The sequence below is a fragment of the Alosa alosa genome, chromosome 9 (genome assembly GCF_017589495.1).
Source record: "Alosa alosa isolate M-15738 ecotype Scorff River chromosome 9, AALO_Geno_1.1, whole genome shotgun sequence".
NCBI lineage: Eukaryota > Metazoa > Chordata > Actinopteri > Clupeiformes > Clupeidae > Alosa > Alosa alosa.
The window spans coordinates 9137214-9158194 of record NC_063197.1 but is presented as its reverse complement, the minus strand read 5'-3'; the positions used below and the strand labels follow the sequence as shown (position 1 = coordinate 9158194).

The 20981-nt window shown below is 40.5% G+C and overlaps 1 protein-coding gene and 1 long non-coding RNA gene across 2 annotated transcripts in view; both read right to left on the bottom strand.

Moving 5' to 3' along the window:
- Window positions 1–9307, bottom strand: part of LOC125300358 (desmoglein-2-like) — a 47229-nt gene extending 37922 nt beyond the window's left edge. Inside the window, exon 1 of the mRNA XM_048252236.1 lies at window positions 8987–9307. Within this exon, the coding sequence (XP_048108193.1) occupies window positions 8987–9025 (39 nt within the window). The 5' untranslated portion in view covers window positions 9026–9307. The remainder of the gene's footprint in view (window positions 1–8986) is intronic.
- An 8206-nt stretch (window positions 9308–17513) lies between these two features.
- Window positions 17514–20059, bottom strand: LOC125300946. The gene is made up of 3 exons (XR_007194642.1): window positions 20031–20059; window positions 19344–19412; window positions 17514–17686 (listed from the first exon to the last, which is right to left on the bottom strand). It is a non-coding gene; the product is annotated as an uncharacterized LOC125300946 (long non-coding RNA).
- Between the last annotated feature and the right edge of the window lie 922 nt (window positions 20060–20981).

The following is a 20981-nucleotide window of genomic DNA, read 5'->3' as shown; positions in this document are numbered from 1 at the left end:
GCGAAAATCTATCACAACAGCTGGCAGGCATTTCCGTCAACATTTAAGCCTCGCCTTCAGCTGCTCCAACTACTACTCTGTCGTCTTTTCATCAAGTACATATTCCTGTACAGCAGGAGCCAAAGAAAAATTGTTGGCTTTGTTATAAAAACAATACATAATGACAGTAAAGTAGCTTGTATGGCCTGGAGTTTAGCGGTAGGTGACTGCTTTTTTGGTAAACAAAATTGCTGTCAGATTTGGCATTCTACAGAAGGGGATGCATTTCGTTATGAGTCATAGGTCTTCGGTTTTTAACCTTCAGGTTCCCCACCCCACCTTTCCCTATCCTCTGTGTGTATGTGTGTATGTGTGTGTGTGTGTGTATATATATATATATATATATATATATATATATATATATATATATATATATATATATATATATATATATATATATATATAAATAATGTGTGTTTATTCTCAACAGGCTTGTTCTATGTAATCCACTTACTCAAATGTTTAGACACATTGATTTTTGAGTGATGTTGAAGTTGATTGTATTCCTAGCTTTTCATAAATAATACATTTTATAGATGTATATCATTTTCATATTACACTAATTTATATAAGAAAGTTGTATCTGTTGAATCAAATGTATTCTATGTCTCTTCAGAATCGATCTTCAATAAATATACAGTATACTTCCTGTATTACTGGTAAGGTACATGTTTTTCTTTTATATATCATTATTGTTGACTGTAGCATTTGCTTATATACAAATAAATGGTTTATTCTTCTGGACCAAATAAATCTAAACCACTGTGTCTGACTTCATTATTAGTTTTTATGCATACTTTTATGTTTTTGGTGAGAATGTGAATTCTGTCAACATTCTAAATCCCGTTTCCTGCATTTTTTTTTTTTTTCACTTATCACTTAATTTATCATAACCTTTGAAAGGTTAATGATATTCCAATTCAGTCTTTTTTGTTAAATAGCCCACAACTTGCTGAACATGTCATACACTCTATATTTTTCTCTCTTGTATAGAAATATGATAATTCATTTTTATGCGAATGAAATTAAATTTTAACGAATTTCGGTATACATTTGGAGAGGATTTTCAAAGACTGTTCATTACTATATCAACATTACCATATGTATTTTACATAATTTGATAGAACTGACCCTTCTGATTACAATGGTATGTATATCCCATTAATGGTATATATTATACTCAAGAAATAAGGTTTTTTGTGTAAGGTCATCCAGCACCAAAAATGGAATGTTCGGCACGGGCACGAAAGGGTTATTATGGTAATAGTTTAAAATGTTTTTTTCTATTGCTGTCAGTCGCTTTGGATAAAGGTGTCTGCCACATGAATAGATGTAAATGTAAATGCTAAGTGGAATAACAATGTCTCACTCACAGTTAGTTCATATAAAGGCCTTCCTGTAGGCTATAGGCCTATTTCATATTACCCACACTTTTCTCTCTCGCAGCAGACTATTTCCTATATGGTTAGTGAGTGTTGTTCAGGCTACTCGTGTCTTCAGAACTTAATCTGACAGACAGCAGCTCAAGTTTTGGAGGTACCAGGAAGCAGGTGCATTGTACCGCAGCCCGTCTAGAGCCTGTTCACTTCCTATTAAGTCCATAGACTAGATTAAGCCCCATTGTACTGAATTTGGTTGTAGTTTGTCATTGATTGTGGTTGAAAAATCACAGATCTTACTGTAGTTTTTGCAAGTTCAATATGGATTATAGGTCAAAAGTTGAATGAACGAGTACTTATAATATCCTTTCGATTTCTTACAGGTTGGGTCATCGTTGCCCATAACATGCTAGCATTCTGCTAATGAATGATGTTACTGACATTTTTGAAAGGCTTTTTAGAACAAATAAGCGACTTTAAAAAATATATAGGTTGATCTTTGACTTGTCTGTTAATAGTGGTTTCCACTGAAAAATGTATTCCCTTTCACTATAATCTTTAAAGGGTGTTTTCTCAAAATAAGGTTTCTGTACACTGTGGAGGAGAAATATCCACTTCAGTAACACATACATACATACATACATAAACATAAACATACATATTCATTACATATTTCTTCATATCTATATTTTGTGTTTGATTAGTGGGAAGTTATGTTGATATATTTTCAATAGCCTGATATTTTCTACATTTTATACCAAAATATCTGACTAAATAGTATTTTCTAATGTATAGATGGATGATAATGGATAATGGATTTTGAACATCTGTAAGAAGAGTCCATCTTGGCACCCTGATTGACGTGACTGAATCCCTGCTGGAAGCCTGCCAAGAGGGGAAACACTGCTGCACTGCGCACCCTGCATGCAGTGAAGACATTCTGACCAGGTGAAGGCAAAAAATCTTTACTCCTTTATACGGGAAAAAGAACCAAAGGAAAGCTAATTTATTAGATAAATTAGAAATTAAAAGCTGCACATTAATGAGAGTATTGAAGTTTGTGTCATTAAGTGTTTTGACAAGTAACGTACCTATATCAATGATTGATGAGCTCCTAGATGTTATTTGATATAAGAAGTTTTCTGGAAAAAAGTAAAAGGTCAAAGTGTACACATATTTTGGCTAATTGGATAGATTCGTGAACGAATTAAAAGAAGTAATCGATTAACTACGGACAAGCTTGGGGGATTAAATCTTTTCTTTTTCTGTACTGCCATTACATGTTAAGTTGTGTAAGTTATTAAATGAATGCTGTGCGTGTGCCAATGAGAAAATAGGAGTTGCTACAGTCATTATTTTGCTGAGTGAACTGGTTGTTTCTCAACAAGGACTAAACTTAGTGCTACAGTGATACGGAAAGGAGACGAAATCACCAGAGTGGGGTGTTTTGGTTGTGCAGTATTTGAAAAGTGGGATAGGGTTTCCACCTATGTTTTTTTGTTGACTTGGTCAACTGGGAATTTAACGAAAGATCGTTAAAAGTGTGAGTGAGACATTAATTTGTATCATTGTCCAGCCGTTTTGGGAGAAAAGAAACAGTCTGAGTTAAGTGGAACTGACACTGGTGAAATTTATTGTTGTGGCATCATGCTGTGAGTAAAATAACTTACCAAGTGTCAGGTTACGGAGTGAGAGAGATAGAGAGAGAGTGTTTCCTTTTCCCTGGCGGGAGCGTGTGTGTGTGGGTGTGAGTGTGAAAAAAATAAATAAGAGATAGACAACTTGTGAACAATTGAGAGGCGAACAAATTACTAACCAAATTTTCAAAGTGCAAAGTTGTCACTATATCACTACCACATCACGGGAAAATATAAAAAAATATATTTAAAAGTATCACGTCACTGCACGAAACACATAGTACAATTTAATATTTAATGATTTGATATTAGCACAATCCAGATATGGTTCTTGGTAGGAAAACTAAGTTACAGGCCTTAGCTGAGATACAAGACTATGTGTCAGATTGGATGGCAGTGAAATTACAATTGGGCAAATTTGAGAAAAAATTACAAAAAAAAATAGAGAAGTTGGAATTAGAGATCCGAGACAGGATTTGCAGACATGAGACTGAGACGTGATTTGGAGGAACAACTCATGGAAGCGGATGTGTTGCCAGAACAGAGTGGAATGAGGCGAAGAGGAGTAGTCTCAGAGGCCCACTCAACGGGGAGGAGCCGACTCCTCCCATACACACCGGCACCTAGTGGGGGCGGGGGTCGCAACCATGGTCGCAAACAGGCAACCAAGCACCTGCCTCAATCCGACTCTGCCTGACTTGGACTCAACAGCGCCATATGCCATGGTGGAGACATCTAGAAGTGCAGTGGACATTGATAAAGACAGCTTCATTGGACAGAATGCTTCTGTTATGGGGACCCCACATGGGCCAAGAAACAGCACCCCACCTGACCAACAGCCAGCAGGTGACACAAAACGAATCATTCTGGCCCCATCAACAGCCACTGCTTTCTACAATCCACAAAGACAAGGAACAACGTCTGCAACCAACCATCATCAAACTGCTCCACTCCAGTATGGCTATCCACAGCCACTAGCCATAGCTTCAGTACCTCCTCCTCCCCCATTGTTGTTACCAATGCCACTGGCTACAAGCCCTTACCCACCTCACCCACCTGTCAACTCTTTACCTCACCCACCCCCACCCCCACCTCCCTCACCCCCACCTGCACCAGGGAATGATGGGGCATCTACATCCAATGCTGCCCAGGGAGCGACTGCTCCGGTAACAAGGCCAAAGACAAAGAAAACCAGGCCAGCGATGGAGGACTGGGATGAGTCAGCTGACGAGGCACTCATATGCCCTGTGCGCACAGTAGCCACCACTGACGGCGTGTCTGTGCTTTACCAACCAGCTAAAACTGACAACACCCTCTATGCTACTGCCTTGCTTGAAGAACACATCAAAATTGAATTCTTGATTGATACTAGTGCTGAACTTAAAGTCTTTTCATCTGACCTATTGAAGAAACACGAAATACCTCTGTCAGGCATCATCAATACAGCTGGTGGACCAACCGGAAAAAAATTCAGTCTGAAGCAGACAGCCCCAGTCACCATAGCCATTGGAGAAGGAGATGGAGAAGTCTTGTGGAACCTGAGAAGGCTAAAAAGAGAGGATCTCCTGGAACATCCTGCATGGGCTAAGGGAAGGAATGACTGTGGACTGTTGGAAATGGAACCTGTCAGACTGACTGGAAAACCACCTCCATGTGTGAAACAATGTCCCATCAAGAACGGACAGATTGTGGCAGAATTGTTGGATGCAATGCAGCTGCCAAAGGAACTGGCAGTGATCAAAGTAAAGGCACATACAAGGCAAGAGGCAATGCAATGGCGGATGCGGTGTCAAGAACAGCCGCAAGAAAAAGAGAGGGAGGAGATAACGAAACAACTAACGAGAATGGACACGGAAATGGAAACACGGACGGATCTAACGGTAACAGGAACATTTTTGAAAATGACAACGAGAAATGCATGATGAGAGTGACAAAGAAGGTCAAAGAAACATCTGAAGAGGGAAAACGGGAAAGTTTGGCCAACATCATAGACATGCAGAACAGCTCGAGCCGAGAAGAAAAATGGACTTGGATTGAAAATGCGGCGAAGCTCCATGATGACAACTTGTGGAGGTTTGGAACACGAACTGTGGCTCCAGAAAGTCTTCTACCATATCTGACGGCGCAAAATTAATTCGCTTGGACACGTGGGAGTGGAGAAGATGAGGAACAGATTCATACCGGGTCTGGTGGTCACCGGGTTCACAGCAACGCCACAGACATCGCCAAGTGGTGTGTCACCTGTCGGCAAAACAATCACGACAAGAAGGTTAAGTTGCCAATGCTGAAGACACCAGCTCCACCAGGACTATTCAGAGTTCTCCAGATAGATTACATCACTCTTCCCAAGTGCAAAGGCTACCGAGATGTTCTGGTTGTCCTGTGCAAGTTCTCCAGGTGGATTGAGGCATTCCCTGCATAATCTGGAACTGCACTACACACTGCCAAAGTCCTTGTGAAAGACATCATTCCCCGATGTGGATTGCCATAACATAGTCGGCAGTGAAGGTCCAGGGTGAGAGAAAAGTGGATACGTGCGAGCCATTGCAAACTAATAGAACCGCCTGAAACATGACGCTCTTGGGTAGGGTACGGATTCTATCTGAGTTTCCGCCGATCTTCTTTTAGGGGTGAGGTGTGAACTAGAGGGGGGAAGATTCACGGGAGACTTTCATTTTGACGGGGAATTTATTACGTCAGGAGAAATGAAAGGTTAGGGATCCGAGAGTAGAATCTTTCTTTGAGAACCCGAGCATGCTCAGAGTGCTGTGGTAGTGGACTCTTCTTGACACAAACTCATGTTATGAAAAATGATAGTCTTAATTGAAGTCTTAATTGATTTTGATATGTGTGATTACTGATATATGAAATGTTTAATCTGAGGATACAATTACAATTGCCGATTTTTGAGAATGATTACAGTTAAGCTAGATCAAGAGGGGGGAGTAATCCTGTAGTCCTGGTTCTAAAGGTGGGTTTCTGGGGACACCCGTAAGGGAGCTGAACACGCAGCAACGGGTTAACCGGGGACTCACTGGGGGACCAGGATTGGGAGGATGCTACACCCCTATAATAGATTATTATATATATACTGTTGTTTTCATGACTATCCTTCAACTGATACTGCTCTTTCTTTTCACTCCACATGTACCTATGAGGTTGCCAGGAGCCACAGACAACATCTGGGACAGGGACTTTGCCTTTGAACTGAACTGTTGCTGGCCGGTTTCCTGAACTTCCAAAAGACTTTGTTTTCCTTTTCTTTTAACTCTTAGAATGTGAGATAATCATCAGCAACATAATCAGTTTTTAAGTTTTCTTTCAAGGTGCCTGCACTTCTTTTCTTTTCCTTAAAGTGCCTGAGAGGTAATGCTTGGTTTGTTATCTGTTCTTTAGACCACATCAGACTCCTGTTTATTTGTTTTGTATGATCTATACAAATCTGTGTTTTTGATTGATCAAGAGGGGGGACTGTAGAATTCTGGGGTATTCTTACTGTATTCTGATGTGTTCATATGTTACATCTGTGTGTAGTATACAACAGGGAGAGGTCCATATTATTGTACATAACTGTGCCTTAGGCCTGTGTACCAGCAGGAAGGTCATACAGGCCGATGTTTAGGAACATCCGAGGAACATCGGTGATAACATGGGCCGAGGGAGACAGCATGTCTGCCTATTCGGGCTAGTATCTCCATCTGGCCAGGGCCGGGTTTTGTACACTGGTTGGCACCTGCCACGTTGGCATGATTGACGTTTGTATGTTTTAGTATAACAGGCTTTGTCTTAGGTTTTGACAGGGAGACGGATCGAGGAAGCAACCCAAGGAGCATCTTCTGTCGGAAGGCTCAGCAGCCGCTTCTAATAACAACCACAACTGTTAGACTCTGCACAGTTTTACTGTTTGAGACTTCAGAGAATTCAGAGAATCCAACAGGATGGTAGAGAAACATAACCACAGTCCCTTATTTAATTTTGTCTATCTGTATAGTCTCAACATAATGAAACAATACATTTTTAACCTGGCTTCATCCAATTTTCCAATTGTGTGATTTGCAATATGCAAATTATGGTACATTTTATGAATAAATGCCTAATTTGCATATATAAACATAAAATCTGAAACACTTGTAATGCATTTTTTCTTTGGTATAATGCCACTAATCAACTGGAGAAGTTTAATAGTGATAGCTATTAATTGAAAATGTTCCCCTATTCTACTCAATTTAGAGTGCATGTTGGGCACAACTTTGGCCTTTAGTCTGTAAAAAAAATATGCACTCCACTTCTTTGTGCTGACTTTGTAAAGTGACCTTGAGTCTGAGAAAGGCGCTATATAAATAAAACTTATTATTATTATTATTATTATTATCTATGGCAGTAGACTTTAGTGTATGATTCAGGAGGGTATTAGGACCAATAAAAACTGAGACATTTCATTAGGATGGACTTCAAATTCTTCAAATGAAATCAGCCCATTTCAGAACCATGTTTTAGTACTTTTAGCAATATTTGATATTTAGCTTAAAAACAAAATGTTGGCATCTTAGCCAAAAACACAACAGATGATGAGGTGTCATGCAGGTCAGACATCAAAAACCAATGGCGAGTGACCTTTACCCTGACATTAGACTTCAGCATTGTTACCTGTCCAGGCCCAATAAGCCATGTTGAAGACGCTATGTACAGAATGACAGAGGCACAGACACAAATGACACTCCAGAGAACAAAAATACACAGACACAGAGCAAAGTGGATAAAGAAGGCATTGTGAGAAAAATGAAAATTAAAATTAAAATTAAAATTAAGAATTATACTACCAACCATTATTCTACCAAATCAAATTGCCCATTAGAGTTGAGAGAGCTCAAGAGTCTGTGTATTCCCCTGTGTGTGTATTCACACCAAGTTGGCCTACCATAACTTCACAACTCTGCACAGTATTCCATTAACTGCATGACAGTAGGCTATTCACATTTTTCTGTAAAGTAAACACCTAATTAAAATCAACTTAAAATCAACTATACTCATGCACACCTTTTGTTTGAGCAGGAGAGAGAATGACAGCGCACACACAGTGTTACCATCACACCAGATGGGTGTACGTACCATAAATTCCTGCAGGCACCCGTCTCTGGATAGAGAAACAGTGACAGGCACGTACACCCCAATAGCCAATTTGGATACAAGAGATAACAAAATCAAAAAGTTCCAACATGGTCAACAGATAGAGGCTAGACACCAGGAGAAATTATCCGTGTTCATCAGTGTTTCCTAAATCTACTCTAAACAAACACTGGAGGCTAGGGAAACCACTTGTATGTGTTCCTCAGTAGGAGGAATGAGGTGAATTTCTCTTATTTACTGCAGTTCAAGATAAATTCTTGTGAATTCACTCTTGGGAGTTCCAGGTAAATTTACAAATGATTGGTCTAATGCTATGATTATAGTGGTTAGGGTTAGAGCTATTATGTTTATTGGTGTTCCTCAACTTGTTCTAACATAAAGTTGAATATCTTCCAACACAGTCAGGTATATCCAAAGTCTGGCCCGGATGCAGTGTTTTGATTTGGTACAATTTACAGTATATGTCTAGTAGTAATCTAGTAGTACAGTCTAGTATTTATGGGATTTAAATACATGAGTTACTGTATCAATCTGAGGTAAATGAATTTAATGTAGAACTAGTGGATCATACTGTAGCTGATGCAGATGAGTTTTTTCGCAAGCAAATTCACAGCTTAAATTTACTATTTAAGATTTTTTGCTGTGTATCTTAAGCACATTGCGTTGCCTTTGTGTTTAAAATGAGCAATATAAATAAACTTGCCGTGCCTTGCCTAATCCGACACCCATTAAAAAAAAGATTGGATGCCTCTATTCTACCAGGATACACATGCCTATAGGCCATTTTTAGGCACAGCTACTCACCAAAAAAGCTAGTCCAGACAGTACGAGTAGACTCCTCATGGCCTCTCCAGGGTGTTGAGCAGGAAGCCCAGAGTAGTGGCAGATGAGATGGGTGAGATATTTTTTTTCAGACAAGTCCCTCCAGTCATGGATCAGTGTCTCTCTTTCTTGTTTTCTTTATATATTCACGTATGATGTATACATAGCCATCACATTGTCTGTAGAGTCAGATTTCTCCAAACAACTGTTTTCTGTTGCACTTCTGCCGTTTACCTCCTGAGCACTGTATCCTCTGAATGGTGATGAGCCTGTTTTTCCAGGTCTTCTGTCCTCCCACCTCTATCTTTCTGTCTGACTCCGTGTCAATCTGACTCCTTCCTTTTATCTCCCGGTGCTGCGATAGCAACACTCTACTTGCCCCTCCCCCTTAACAGGGCTGGCCACATACTATCATTTACATCCATTTATATGTATTCATTTAACAGACACTTTTATCCAATGTGACTTACAAAAAAAGAGTAACATTCAAGCTACAATACTGACCAGATACTGTAATGGAATGGAATCATGTGACAAACCTATATACAAGAATGGCATGGCGGTGGTGACAGTTATGTCCACACACAAGTGTTCTTTGTAGTGCATTGAGTTATTGTTCAGTGATGCACTGAGCTGTTGCATTGAGCATAAGGCAGGGATCACACTAACCAGCGGCAAGCGGCAGGTTTCCTATTTTTCTCTATGGTTTGGCAGCGGAACAGTGGCAGTGCTAGCGTTGAACAAGCTGAGTGTTGAACTTGGTTCAACCTTCAAAGCGCAACATGAGCATATTCATAGTCAGTTTAGGCTAACCGTTTGTGTTACTTAGGAACGAGATAGAACGTATTATATTCTGAGCGTTGCGTTACGCTTACCTCTGGCCAATGTGATCCCCGCCTAAAGGTATACCGTCACACAGTGGTGATAGGAATGTTAGAAAATAAATGTAAGGAATATCTGGGTTCATTGAATTCAATATAGAATTTTAGGACTTTGTTACGGAATTGTCACAGAACGGAATCTACTGTATGTTGGAATGTTCAAAAACCCACACCTTTAACCCTTAAAGGTGTACGGGAATGTGGAAAATGAACATTATAAAGACTATCTGGGTTCACTGAATTCAACATAGAATTTTACAACCTTGAATTGTTGTGGAACAGAATCTTATGAGAATGTTCAAAAACCCACACCTTTAAGGGTTAAGCCTGACTGATGAATGATTGACTACTTGGGTCTGTTGGTGAGGAGATCAAAATTAAAATGGTAGATGAGTTAACGCTACCGCCTGCGTCTGTGTGATCCTTATTGAATATAGATAGATAGATAGATAGATAGATACTTTATTGATCCCCAGGGGAAATTCAAGGTCTCAGCAGCATACATACAACACATTCTTTAACAGCAGAAAGAGTAATTAAAGTATATAATCTAAAAACACAACTAAGCAGTAAGGACAGTAGAAGATAAAGAATATGCTATGTGAAAAGCGAAGGTCTCGCTTTCACGGGTCCCACCGTTAGTAAGCCTTAATTCCCTACACGTAGCTCCCACATAGCATTTACACTGATAAACGCATACAGTTCCCGACGTGCATCACCTACACGACCCGCGGCCCACACGTGTTATTGGTGTTGTATTGTATGGGGCGATATGATCACTCAATATCTAAAAATGATAAATGTGAGCATGAGCCGTCCCACGGCGGAATTTATTAAGCGCAACCACAGCACAGAGCCATGGCTCTGCCGCAGCAGAGCTCACGTAGCCATTCCGAAAACAGTTTATACCGGTTACTATAGTGACTATTTGTACGCCTTACCGAGCTTTCTATTTGTCTCGTAAATCCGCCGCCCGAGTTAGAAACTGTAAATTACCCAGCTTTCTTGCGGCATTTTGGGCAGGCACGCCCACTTTACCTCGGAGTACTTGAGGGTACCCCAACCTTACAACAAACATGGCTGCGCCCATAGTTGAGATGAGATGACATGTATTTTTTTGCATATGTACTGTGTTGGTCATGTTAATGTTGATGTAATGCTCTGACACACTAGATTACATTGCTGCTTCAATCCGGTCGCCAATTAATGCATTGCACGGTTTTGCTGTGCCTGCAATACAATGTAACAATTTGTTTTCCAGCCATTTAGCTAGAGGCTAAACGTAGCACAAAACAATAACAATGACTAGCCTCCTGCTAATGCCCCTCGTGGCTCGAGAGAAACGTGTTCCTATAGCCACTCATTCGTACATGTTGTACGAGTGGGTGTACGATGATTTACAAGACAAATAGAAAGCACCATTACATGACAGGTCCTGTCTGCGCAGCTAAAAAAAAATCGCCACTATTAACCTAAATAAGGCTTATGTGAAGCATGTTACCCATTATGTAAACAGTTAGAACATATAGGCCTAAAAACTTTTATTGTTATAAAAAAATGAAACTACACAAATTGTTACAAATACAGACAAATGGATAAAATTTACCTTTGATGGGCTATTTGGCGCCAGCTTAGAATGTTTACTTAGAACGTAGCCTATTCAAAAAGCACAACGCGGACGTGAGGTAACTCACCCATTCTCACAATCATTTTGACCTGAGAAGTTAAGTGTTGCGTGTAGCATATTGCAATCCTGACTGCAATATTGTGACAAACTTCACTGCTTGTTAGTGTTAGTGGCTGCGTGTTGACTATGGCATGATGATAATTGTAACAATGTAATGGCAAACGAAGACACGAAAGACTAACTTAGCATATGCCTACTTGTTGTGTTTTATTATTCATCTGTACTTAAATGGCATGGATAATAATTGTAACAATGTAATGGCAAACGAAGACACGAAAGACTAACTTAGCATATGCCTACTTGTTGTGTTTTATTATTCATCTGTACTTAAATGGCATGACGACAGCTGGCATGACGACAGCTTCCTAGGAACTTATTGCAAAGGATTTTGTGCAGCACGCTACAGACAAAGATGGTTGATTACGAAGATACTTCATGAGAGGCCATTTCCTGTCCCTGGAAATGTATGCAAATAGGGTAGCAGTACACGCCCCCGCACATTTATGTAGTGATCGGCTCTCTTTTTAACATTGAGGTCTATGGCAGAATCCAAGAATTTCCCAGAATTTGTCAAAGCCTTATTTTTCTGAGCAATGGATGCACATTTCGGACACGGTATCATGATCTCCAAACCCTCCTCCCTATTTCAGTAGAATGTCGTGATAGTATGACCCTCCAGTCGGGAAAAAATCAACATTAATGAAGGTGTACACCAAGTTTTTTTTTGTACTCCGGCTTGTCTGGCGTGGAACCGAGGCGTTCAAACGTAAGTCATACGTCAGTGACACGCCCCTGTGCAGGCGGGAACTGAACCAGAGCCCGTCTCTGACTGAACTCCACTTTGCCCTTATAGACATGAACTAGGACGACCCATCTTGCTACGCATTCATTATCTTTGCTACAGAGGCTGTTTTTAAAAAAAGTTTTTTTACGAAGACGTTGGTTAATATACTTTCCTGTAACACCACCAAATGTAGCGTTCTCTGTTTGTGACTTTGTAACGTGAGCTTTTTATAGCCCGAGCTCGGTGCCGCGTTGCATGGAAGGTCAATGTTGTGCGTAATGTGTGCCTGTGCGTGGGTGCGCAGGGAATGCAATTATTTTTCTCCCCAAAACAAAACCCTTATTCCTCCACAAGTAGTGGACAATGATTGGGGAAAATGTATAATACAAAGGGCACGAACTAACATTGTGTGACGGGAGCCTAACCATTCTAAAATGGGGGGATAACTTGTATCACGGGCAGAGAAAGACGCCCGACAGGACACGGGTATCATGGCAGTTATAGAATTTTCGGTGACCGACTTTTAATGAGGCTCAGTGGCCGGTTAAGATTTTTTTTTTAATTTCGCCATCCCTACTCAGAATATACTCGAAATATTTCTAAGTATGAAAAGTCATTTTATTACACATGGGTTTAGCTACCCTAAATCTGATTTCCTGGTTGGCCCATTACCATATCAATCCCCACCGTGATCGCCAAGTGCAACATGTGTTGTGCAACACACATACAAGGTCTAAACATGCGACAAACTGATAATCAGTAGGCTACAGAATATCTCATCGTTTTTATGCTGTATATCCAAAAGAGAACTGTTTTGATCAACTCTGCCCTCTGCCCTCATCTTGTCGTCTCCCTGCGGCCTGCTCACGGCTTTTGTCCTGTGCCTCTCCTGTCTGCTGGTCCTTAACACATGACACAAACAGTGTATAAAACCTAACTGCACCTACACTTTTAATGTAATTGTTTGTATAAAAAATAGTTTCATTAAGATAGTATCAGGGTTTTCAGATGAAACTACATTTCAAACTAAAAATAGGAAATAATAGAATGTAAAAACAATACCAAACCAATTAAAAACAAATTCAAATACTAGCACATATTTAGCCTAGGCTACTTGGGTCTTTTAATGTTTCCACAGGTTTCACTGATGTAGGCTTAGCTACATCAGACCCTCTTGTGCATACCGGTAATATAAAAACACAGGATCTGTGCCAAACTAATTTCAAAAGGGCACAATAATTTATTCAAGATATAATGAGAATGGATACCTAGGCTATGGAGTTCATCTCCTTGGAAATGACAATCGATTTTACCTCACCACAATGTAAAAGTTTATTTAAATAGAGAATTACATTGCTAACTAACCTTGGTAACTAACCAAGGTACACTTTACTAGCCTCAGTGGGTAAGTTAAGTAGCAGGTAAGTAGCCAGTAATTCAATGTATGAAGAGGTGACATGAGCTATGAAAGAAGAACAAACACGTTTATAAAATATAGCTGCAAGCAGCAATGAGGGGGCCAAGCAGAATAGGCCGGAGTAGCCACGGCGACAAGATAGAACTCAGCAGACACCCGCGATCAACACTTTCAACAAATGTCACATCAAAACATAGCTGATTTTGTAGGGCTGAAACAGGGCTGAGTATTGCCACCGCCTCCGCCAGCCAGGCCCCCCCCCCACCTAATCACCCCTGCCCTTCCCTACCCGTCCCGTCCTGCCCCTGCGCGCACGCATTAGAATTAACTGGATGGAACATGTTGTCATCAGTTTCACATCAAAAAATAAAAGATTGATAAAACACATCAGCAACTACACATCAAAATGCAATATTGCTAATTGCAGCACCCCCTACAGGTCAAAGGTCACCAAATTTTTTGAGCATCCTCCTAATGGGGCCATGAATCTATATACTAAGTTTGGTTATGATACATGACAGGGTTGCTGAGATATGAGCTCACTTCCTGTTTGGCAGCTTCGCCACCAATTTCAATTGGCTGTTACAGCCGAATGCTTCTGTCAGTTGTTCCAGAAAGCAATGCACTGATAAGGCATGGTCTGAAGATGGTCTCTGCCAATTTTGGTGAGGATCAGCTGAAATTTGTGACCTACGAAAACTTGTACGTGTTTTTGATTAAATCCAATATGGCGGCCGAATCAATTACGATGACATCACAAGTTGGCTTGGGTCGGCCTAAGGACTTCCAACAGTATTACCAGACACCACTAGTGCGTTTTAATTCTAAGCAAAACAGCAGCTACAGGCCAAAAGGCATGTTTCTTAATTACAGCGCCCCCTAGAGGTCAAAGGTCACCAGATTTCTTGAGCGTCCCCCTGATTGTGTCCTGAGTCCATGCACCAAGTTTGGCTTTTATACATGCAAGGGTTGCTGAGATATGAGCTCACTTCCTGTTTGGCGGCTTTGCCGCATATTTCGATTGGCTGTTACGGACGACCGGTTTTAGTTCCGAAGACGAAAAGGAGTATCTTTTGTGAGGCTTGATCTGAAGATCATGTGTGTCAGATTTGGTGTCGATCGGACAAATTTTGTGACCTGTGAAAACTTTTGTGTTTTTGATTAAATCCAAAATGGCGGAAAATCCATCATGGCGGAAATTGACGTCATAGGGGGGACTCGGATTGGCCAAAGGATTCCAACGATACCTCATTTTTGACAATTGGGCCTACGGGTCAAAAGTTTCGTGCGTGAACGCATGTCCAACTTTGGCCTGTTGGTGGCGCTAGAGTGCTCGAGGTGCCGGCATGAAACTTGGTGACATTAATCATGGGACTGTCCGTAATCAGTGTGCCAAATTTCACAACTTTTCACCAGACGGTTCTATGGGCTGCCATTGACTTCAATGACGGAAGCGTAATAATAATAAATATAACCGCAAGCGGTGATTTACGGGGTCCGAGCAAAACGAACATGAGGTAGCATAGCTTTTTAGTTTTACATATGCTTTGATTGTTTGGGCCCAATTGTTCAAAAGAAACGTGATTGGATTTCGGTTATCGGATTTCAGTTACCGGATTTCGGCTATCAGATTGGATCAAATCTTGAACGGCTTGTTCAAAGGGAAACAAGGATCCTGAAAATGGATTAGATCACAATCTATTCTTGGTTTTGATCTGGATAAAACCTTCACTTTGTGTTCAAAACTTTTGAGTTGGATTGGAATAAATTTGATGCATAAAATTAGGATTACCCTGTGCTGTAACGTTATAGTGTGCTAACCTCCACAACCTAATAGTATTCTAACAATACCCTATTCTAGTGTGCTAACCTCCACAACCCAACAGTATTCTAACAGTAGTATTCTAGTGCGCTAATCTCCACAACTCAATAGTATTCTAACAATACTCTATTCTACAGGACTATGCATTTGTCATGGATAAGATGAAGCGTCTGTTAATGGAAGGCAGTGTTTCCCACAGAATGGAATTGTATTTGTGGTGGTAGGTGAAGGGGGGTGGGGGTGGGTTCTGTGTTGGAGTCAATAAGATGAACAGCCTATAATTATGCAGTTATAGTACATAGTACAAGTAGCTGTAATGTTATAGTGTGCCAACCTCCACAACCCAACAGTAGTCTTAACAGTATTCTATTCTAGTATGCTAACCTCCACAACCCAGCTGAAGGAACTGTAAGGGGCGATGTGGGTGTGTGGCGAGCAGGCAGAGCCTCGGTCAGAAGGCTCAATGGTATGAAGTGATGACACGGAGATGGCAGGTTTCGGTGCAACACAAGTGAACTTTATTTGAGTTTCAATTTATCTGTTCTTTTGTTCTTTACTTGTATGTGTGCTGCATCAAAGAGGAAACAAACAGAAAATGGAGTAATCAGTGAAATGGGGTAAATCAGTACAGATCCCAACTCACAAACAAAACCAATTGACATTTGAACAATAAACTGAAATCATATGGCTATATAAGGTACAACTAAACAATACTTGACATCCCAAGTCAACCAACATCACCTAATCATCTCACATGGGACTCCAGCACACCAAACCAACAAACAAAGACCTTAACTTTACACATGATGGCAGAGCTACTCTACAAACTGATAAACATCACAAAAGTCATAGTGAGGGTCATTAAAGTGATGACTTACGTTAACTCAAAGACGCACACAAAGCAGGACACACTGGAGTGCTGGGTTGAGATGAACAAAAGAGTGAACTGAGGGCGAGCAAACAATTTATCCTGATCTGAGCCCCTGCTCCGGAGCTACAGGGTTTCCCAGCAGGTAAACTGGGTGTGGTTAGGTTAGATCCTGCAATTTCTCCACAGCACTTTCACCACAAGCCCTCCTTACGCTGACAGACTTTGGAAAGATTTGGAAAAGATTTTTGAAAGACTACAGTCTCAGACCCTCTCACATCTAAAGACAAGTAGTAGAGTTTTAAGTCACAGCCTATGATTTTGCAATGACTAGGGATCTTGCAGGGTCACTATTTACAAGACTGCAACACGATTCCTTTAAATTATTACCCATCGTGCAATAGATAAACAGGAACTGAAAATTATAGCCTACTAAACTCAAAGTCGTATTTTCGTGTTTCTGCAGCATCGTTCCGCATCCGTTTTCATGATCTGGCCCAGCTCTGGGACGGCTCTGAACCGGCTGTGTTTTTTATTTGGCGGATCTGGGCCAAATGTGCAAATTATCGTCATGATCTGGGCCAGATCCGGACCAGATAAGTGTTCGATAGTGGCGATTGCAGCCCTTATTTGGGCCAAATGTGCACTTTATCATAATGATCTGGGCCAGATCCGGACCAGATGAGTGTTTGATAGTGGCGATCGCGGCCCTTATTTGGGCCAAATGTGCACTTTAGCATAATGATCTGGGCCAGATCCGGACCAGATGAGTATTCGATAGTGGCGATTGCGGCCCTTTTTTGGGCCAAATGCGGGCCAGCTCATTTTACGTCTGGCACCCATTTGTACTATCTAGTCAATGTCACTAACAAATCAAGGAGTTACAGTATTTGTTCAGAATTTCAAGCTTTAAAAAGTTAAGATTGTCAAATGTATAAAGGATTACTAATAAAGCTTTTTAAACAGTAACATCCAATACCCCTAGTTGAACTCAGTAGCCAGTAGTTTAATCATGTATATTGAGTGTTAAATGATCGACATCTTGGAATAAATTATCTAAAAATCAAAACCTTGTACTAATGTATTTCAGAAAAGAAGCACAAATTCAAAATTTTACTTACTTTATTAAATTTCATTTATCACACACACTTTCCCTCTCAATTTATTACACACACATATGCACGCATGCACTGGGTGGTGGGTGGATCTTGTCCTTACTGCCCCTGTTAAGACAAGAAAGGCAATCAGCACACATGACAATCCTTGGCTAATGCTTCCTGTACAAAAATTACATTACTCAGCATTATCAAGATAGTTAATGATTTGAGTTGAATTTGAGAATGAATGATTTGTGATGCAGTGTGTAATGCTTCCACTAGATTGGAAATGTAAAAATCTTGTTTGAGAAAGATGACAAGTCTTAGTCTTGGAACAAGAAAATTTGAAAAATGTGAAAATGGAGGGTACAAATTAGAAGACAAAGTGGAATGTCTATTTCTATCCCTGTTCAAACAATTTAAGCAAAAAAAAAAAAAACAGCGTTCCACATTCAGCTTTTAGAGAGACAGTTATCTTTGATTATGAGTGCACCACCGGGGACTCGAATTTCCAAATGACGATTGTCCGTCATCTGAGCGAGAATTTTTAATCCTACACCTTGTAATATATTTTGGTTTTGGGTTTTAAATGTCAGAAACATAGGCTAAACAGTGCTACAAGACTTACACTTACATTACTGAAAGGCAGGATTGCAGACAGGGCACGCCAATTCCGCCAGTCCGCCACCTCAACGCCTCGGTCCTGGGGCTGAAGAGACAGGGGAGGAGGGAGAAGGCATGATTCATTCGATACTTAGATACCCGTCTAACAGTATAAAATCATTATTTTAACATATAAACACGTATCTCACAACATAGATAGCTCGCCAACATCCCAATTAGTTTCCGTTTTTTTTTTTTTTTTTTTTTTTTTTTGGGGGTCTAGACATTTTATTAAATAACATTTTAATAGCCTCCCTTATAACACCAGAAGATCTTTTATTTTATATCCTTTATATTTTTCTGAATGACTGATATTTATGACAGCACACTTTATGCAGATTAGCCTATAGCCTAGGCCTACTATTTATTATTACACACAATTCAGCTGTCTGGTTGAAGCCTGGAAATGTTGTAAACAAAGTAGCATAGTTGCCTAGCTTAGCCCATCATAAGTCTACTGATTAGACTGTTCAGTTTCCCCATGTGTGTTTAAGTTTCAAGATAATACTTGTTCTCCTTGGGACAGGCCCTTTTGGGAAACTATGGTATTGAGATGATCAGTCAACTTCAATGCAAGAGTTTTAAACAAATATGTGCAGCAATGATAGCTAATGATGCTAAGCGGATTTAATAGTAATTTAGCTAGTCGTCTTCTATGCGTCCTTGTTGTCACGATTGTGAATGTTTTATTTAAGTCGCGCGTGTTCATTGAGCAGGAGAGGGAGGGAGGGAGCGCGAGAGAGCGGGGCAAGGAGAGGGGGTTTACTTCTATACTGTTTGGTAAAGTTGCACACATAGTCTACAATGAAAGCAAGGAGAGGTGTGAAATTATTATTTATTTATTTGTTTTTGGACAACGTAGGCTACCGATAAGTAAAGCGGGAGATGTGGGTTGCTTTTGCGGCCGCATAAGCTGCAAAGCAGTGCACTAGAAAGGGTGTGTCGCGATTCTGCCTTTTCACACCGCGACACAGTATCGTGGATATGAATGTCGCGATTTCGGGTCCGAATCGTATATCGTTACAGCCCTACTGATAACACCTTTATGTAATATATTTTGGTTTTTTAGTTTTAAATATCAGAAACATAGGCTAAACAGTGTTACAAGACTTACACTTACCTTACTGAAATGCAGGATTGCAGACAGGGCACGCCGAATTCACGCCACCTCAACGCCTCGGTCCTGGGGCTGAAGAGACGGGGGAGGAGGAAGAAGACATGATTCATTCGATACTTAGATACCCGTCTAACAGTATAAAATCATTATTTTAACATACAAGCACGTATCTCACAACATAGATAACTCGCCAACATCCCAATTCGTTCCATTGTTAGGGACCTGAAACCGGTCTATACGGCTCTGTAAATTTTCATGGTGGATTACGTTGAATAAGTCGACCAATCGCTGCAGCACTACAAAGAATCGGTCACTGTTTGTGTTATAACTATATTGTAACTCTGTAAATTGTGTTATCCATTGCTGCTGCTTCAGTTTTCTCAACCACGATTACCACAAGTTTGAAAATGCTCCCTCCCGCTATGTAGTCAAGATGGCGTACGCTGAGGGCGAAAGATTCTAGAGTGAAGCCATGAAGCACGTATCCAGCGTTCCACATTCAGCTTTTAGAGAGACCGTTATCTTTGATTACGAGTGCACCACCGGGGATTCGAATTTCCAAATGACGATTGTCCGTCGTACAAACGAGAAGTTTAATCCCTGATAACACCTTTATGTAATATATTTTCGTTTTTGAGTTTTAAATGTCAGAAACATAGGCTAAACAGTGCTACAAGACTTAACACTTACCTTACTGAAAGGGAGGATTGCAGACAGGGGCATCCAGTCACGCCACTTGAACGCCTCGGTCCTGGGGCTGAAGAGACGGGGGAGGAGGGAGAAGGCATGATTCATTTGATACTTGGATACACGCCTAACTGTATAAAATCATTATTTTAACATACAAACACGTATCTCACTACATAGAACACATCTCAATTATTTTCTGGCTTACAGAGGATGCGGCAGCGGTTAAGGAATCAGGCTAGCATGCTAGCCTGGAAATTGTGGGTTAAAATCTCAGTCTAAGTTGCTCTAAGGGAGACTAGCCCTGAAGTAACAAGTAAATTGACCAAATTAAGTCGCTTCGGATAAAAAGCGTTCCTAAATTAATTTGTAGCTGCTACATGGATAAAATGAACATTTCATTAACCCTTGTTTACCCCAAAAGCTAACGTTAGCTAATTGTCCAAGACCAGTTTAAAGTAAACGTCAAAAGGAGCCATTCACATTATATGAAAGCAAAAATAATGTATTTCATTCTAATATACTTGAAGCAAATAGACTTACCTGAAACAAATCAAACGAACTCTTCTTTTCACTAGCTCTAGTGTTCACCAACCGCTTCCGTTAATGTCTAACTCAGCTCTGGCAGCAGTAAGGCAGTTGAACTCGTAGAACTAAAAATTGGCGCTTCTGTTTCCACGGCGGCTGGCAGATCAGTTGTGCTTCCCTGCCCCTGGTGCCTGATCCAGGTCAATGTCTCCATCACGACAGTAAAACAGAGGTGACAGTTACACGGATTTGCCAGTTTGAAGGCGGAGTCTGTCCGGAGTCTACTGCTATCTGGGAAGCATTCTAACAGTGCCTTTCAGTGTTGGAGCAGTGGCAATACCTCAAAAGCTCTATTCAACTATTGCCTTGCGGGTTGAATGCGATTCATTGGATTTTACCTTTGGCCTACCTTCGAATTTAGCTTCT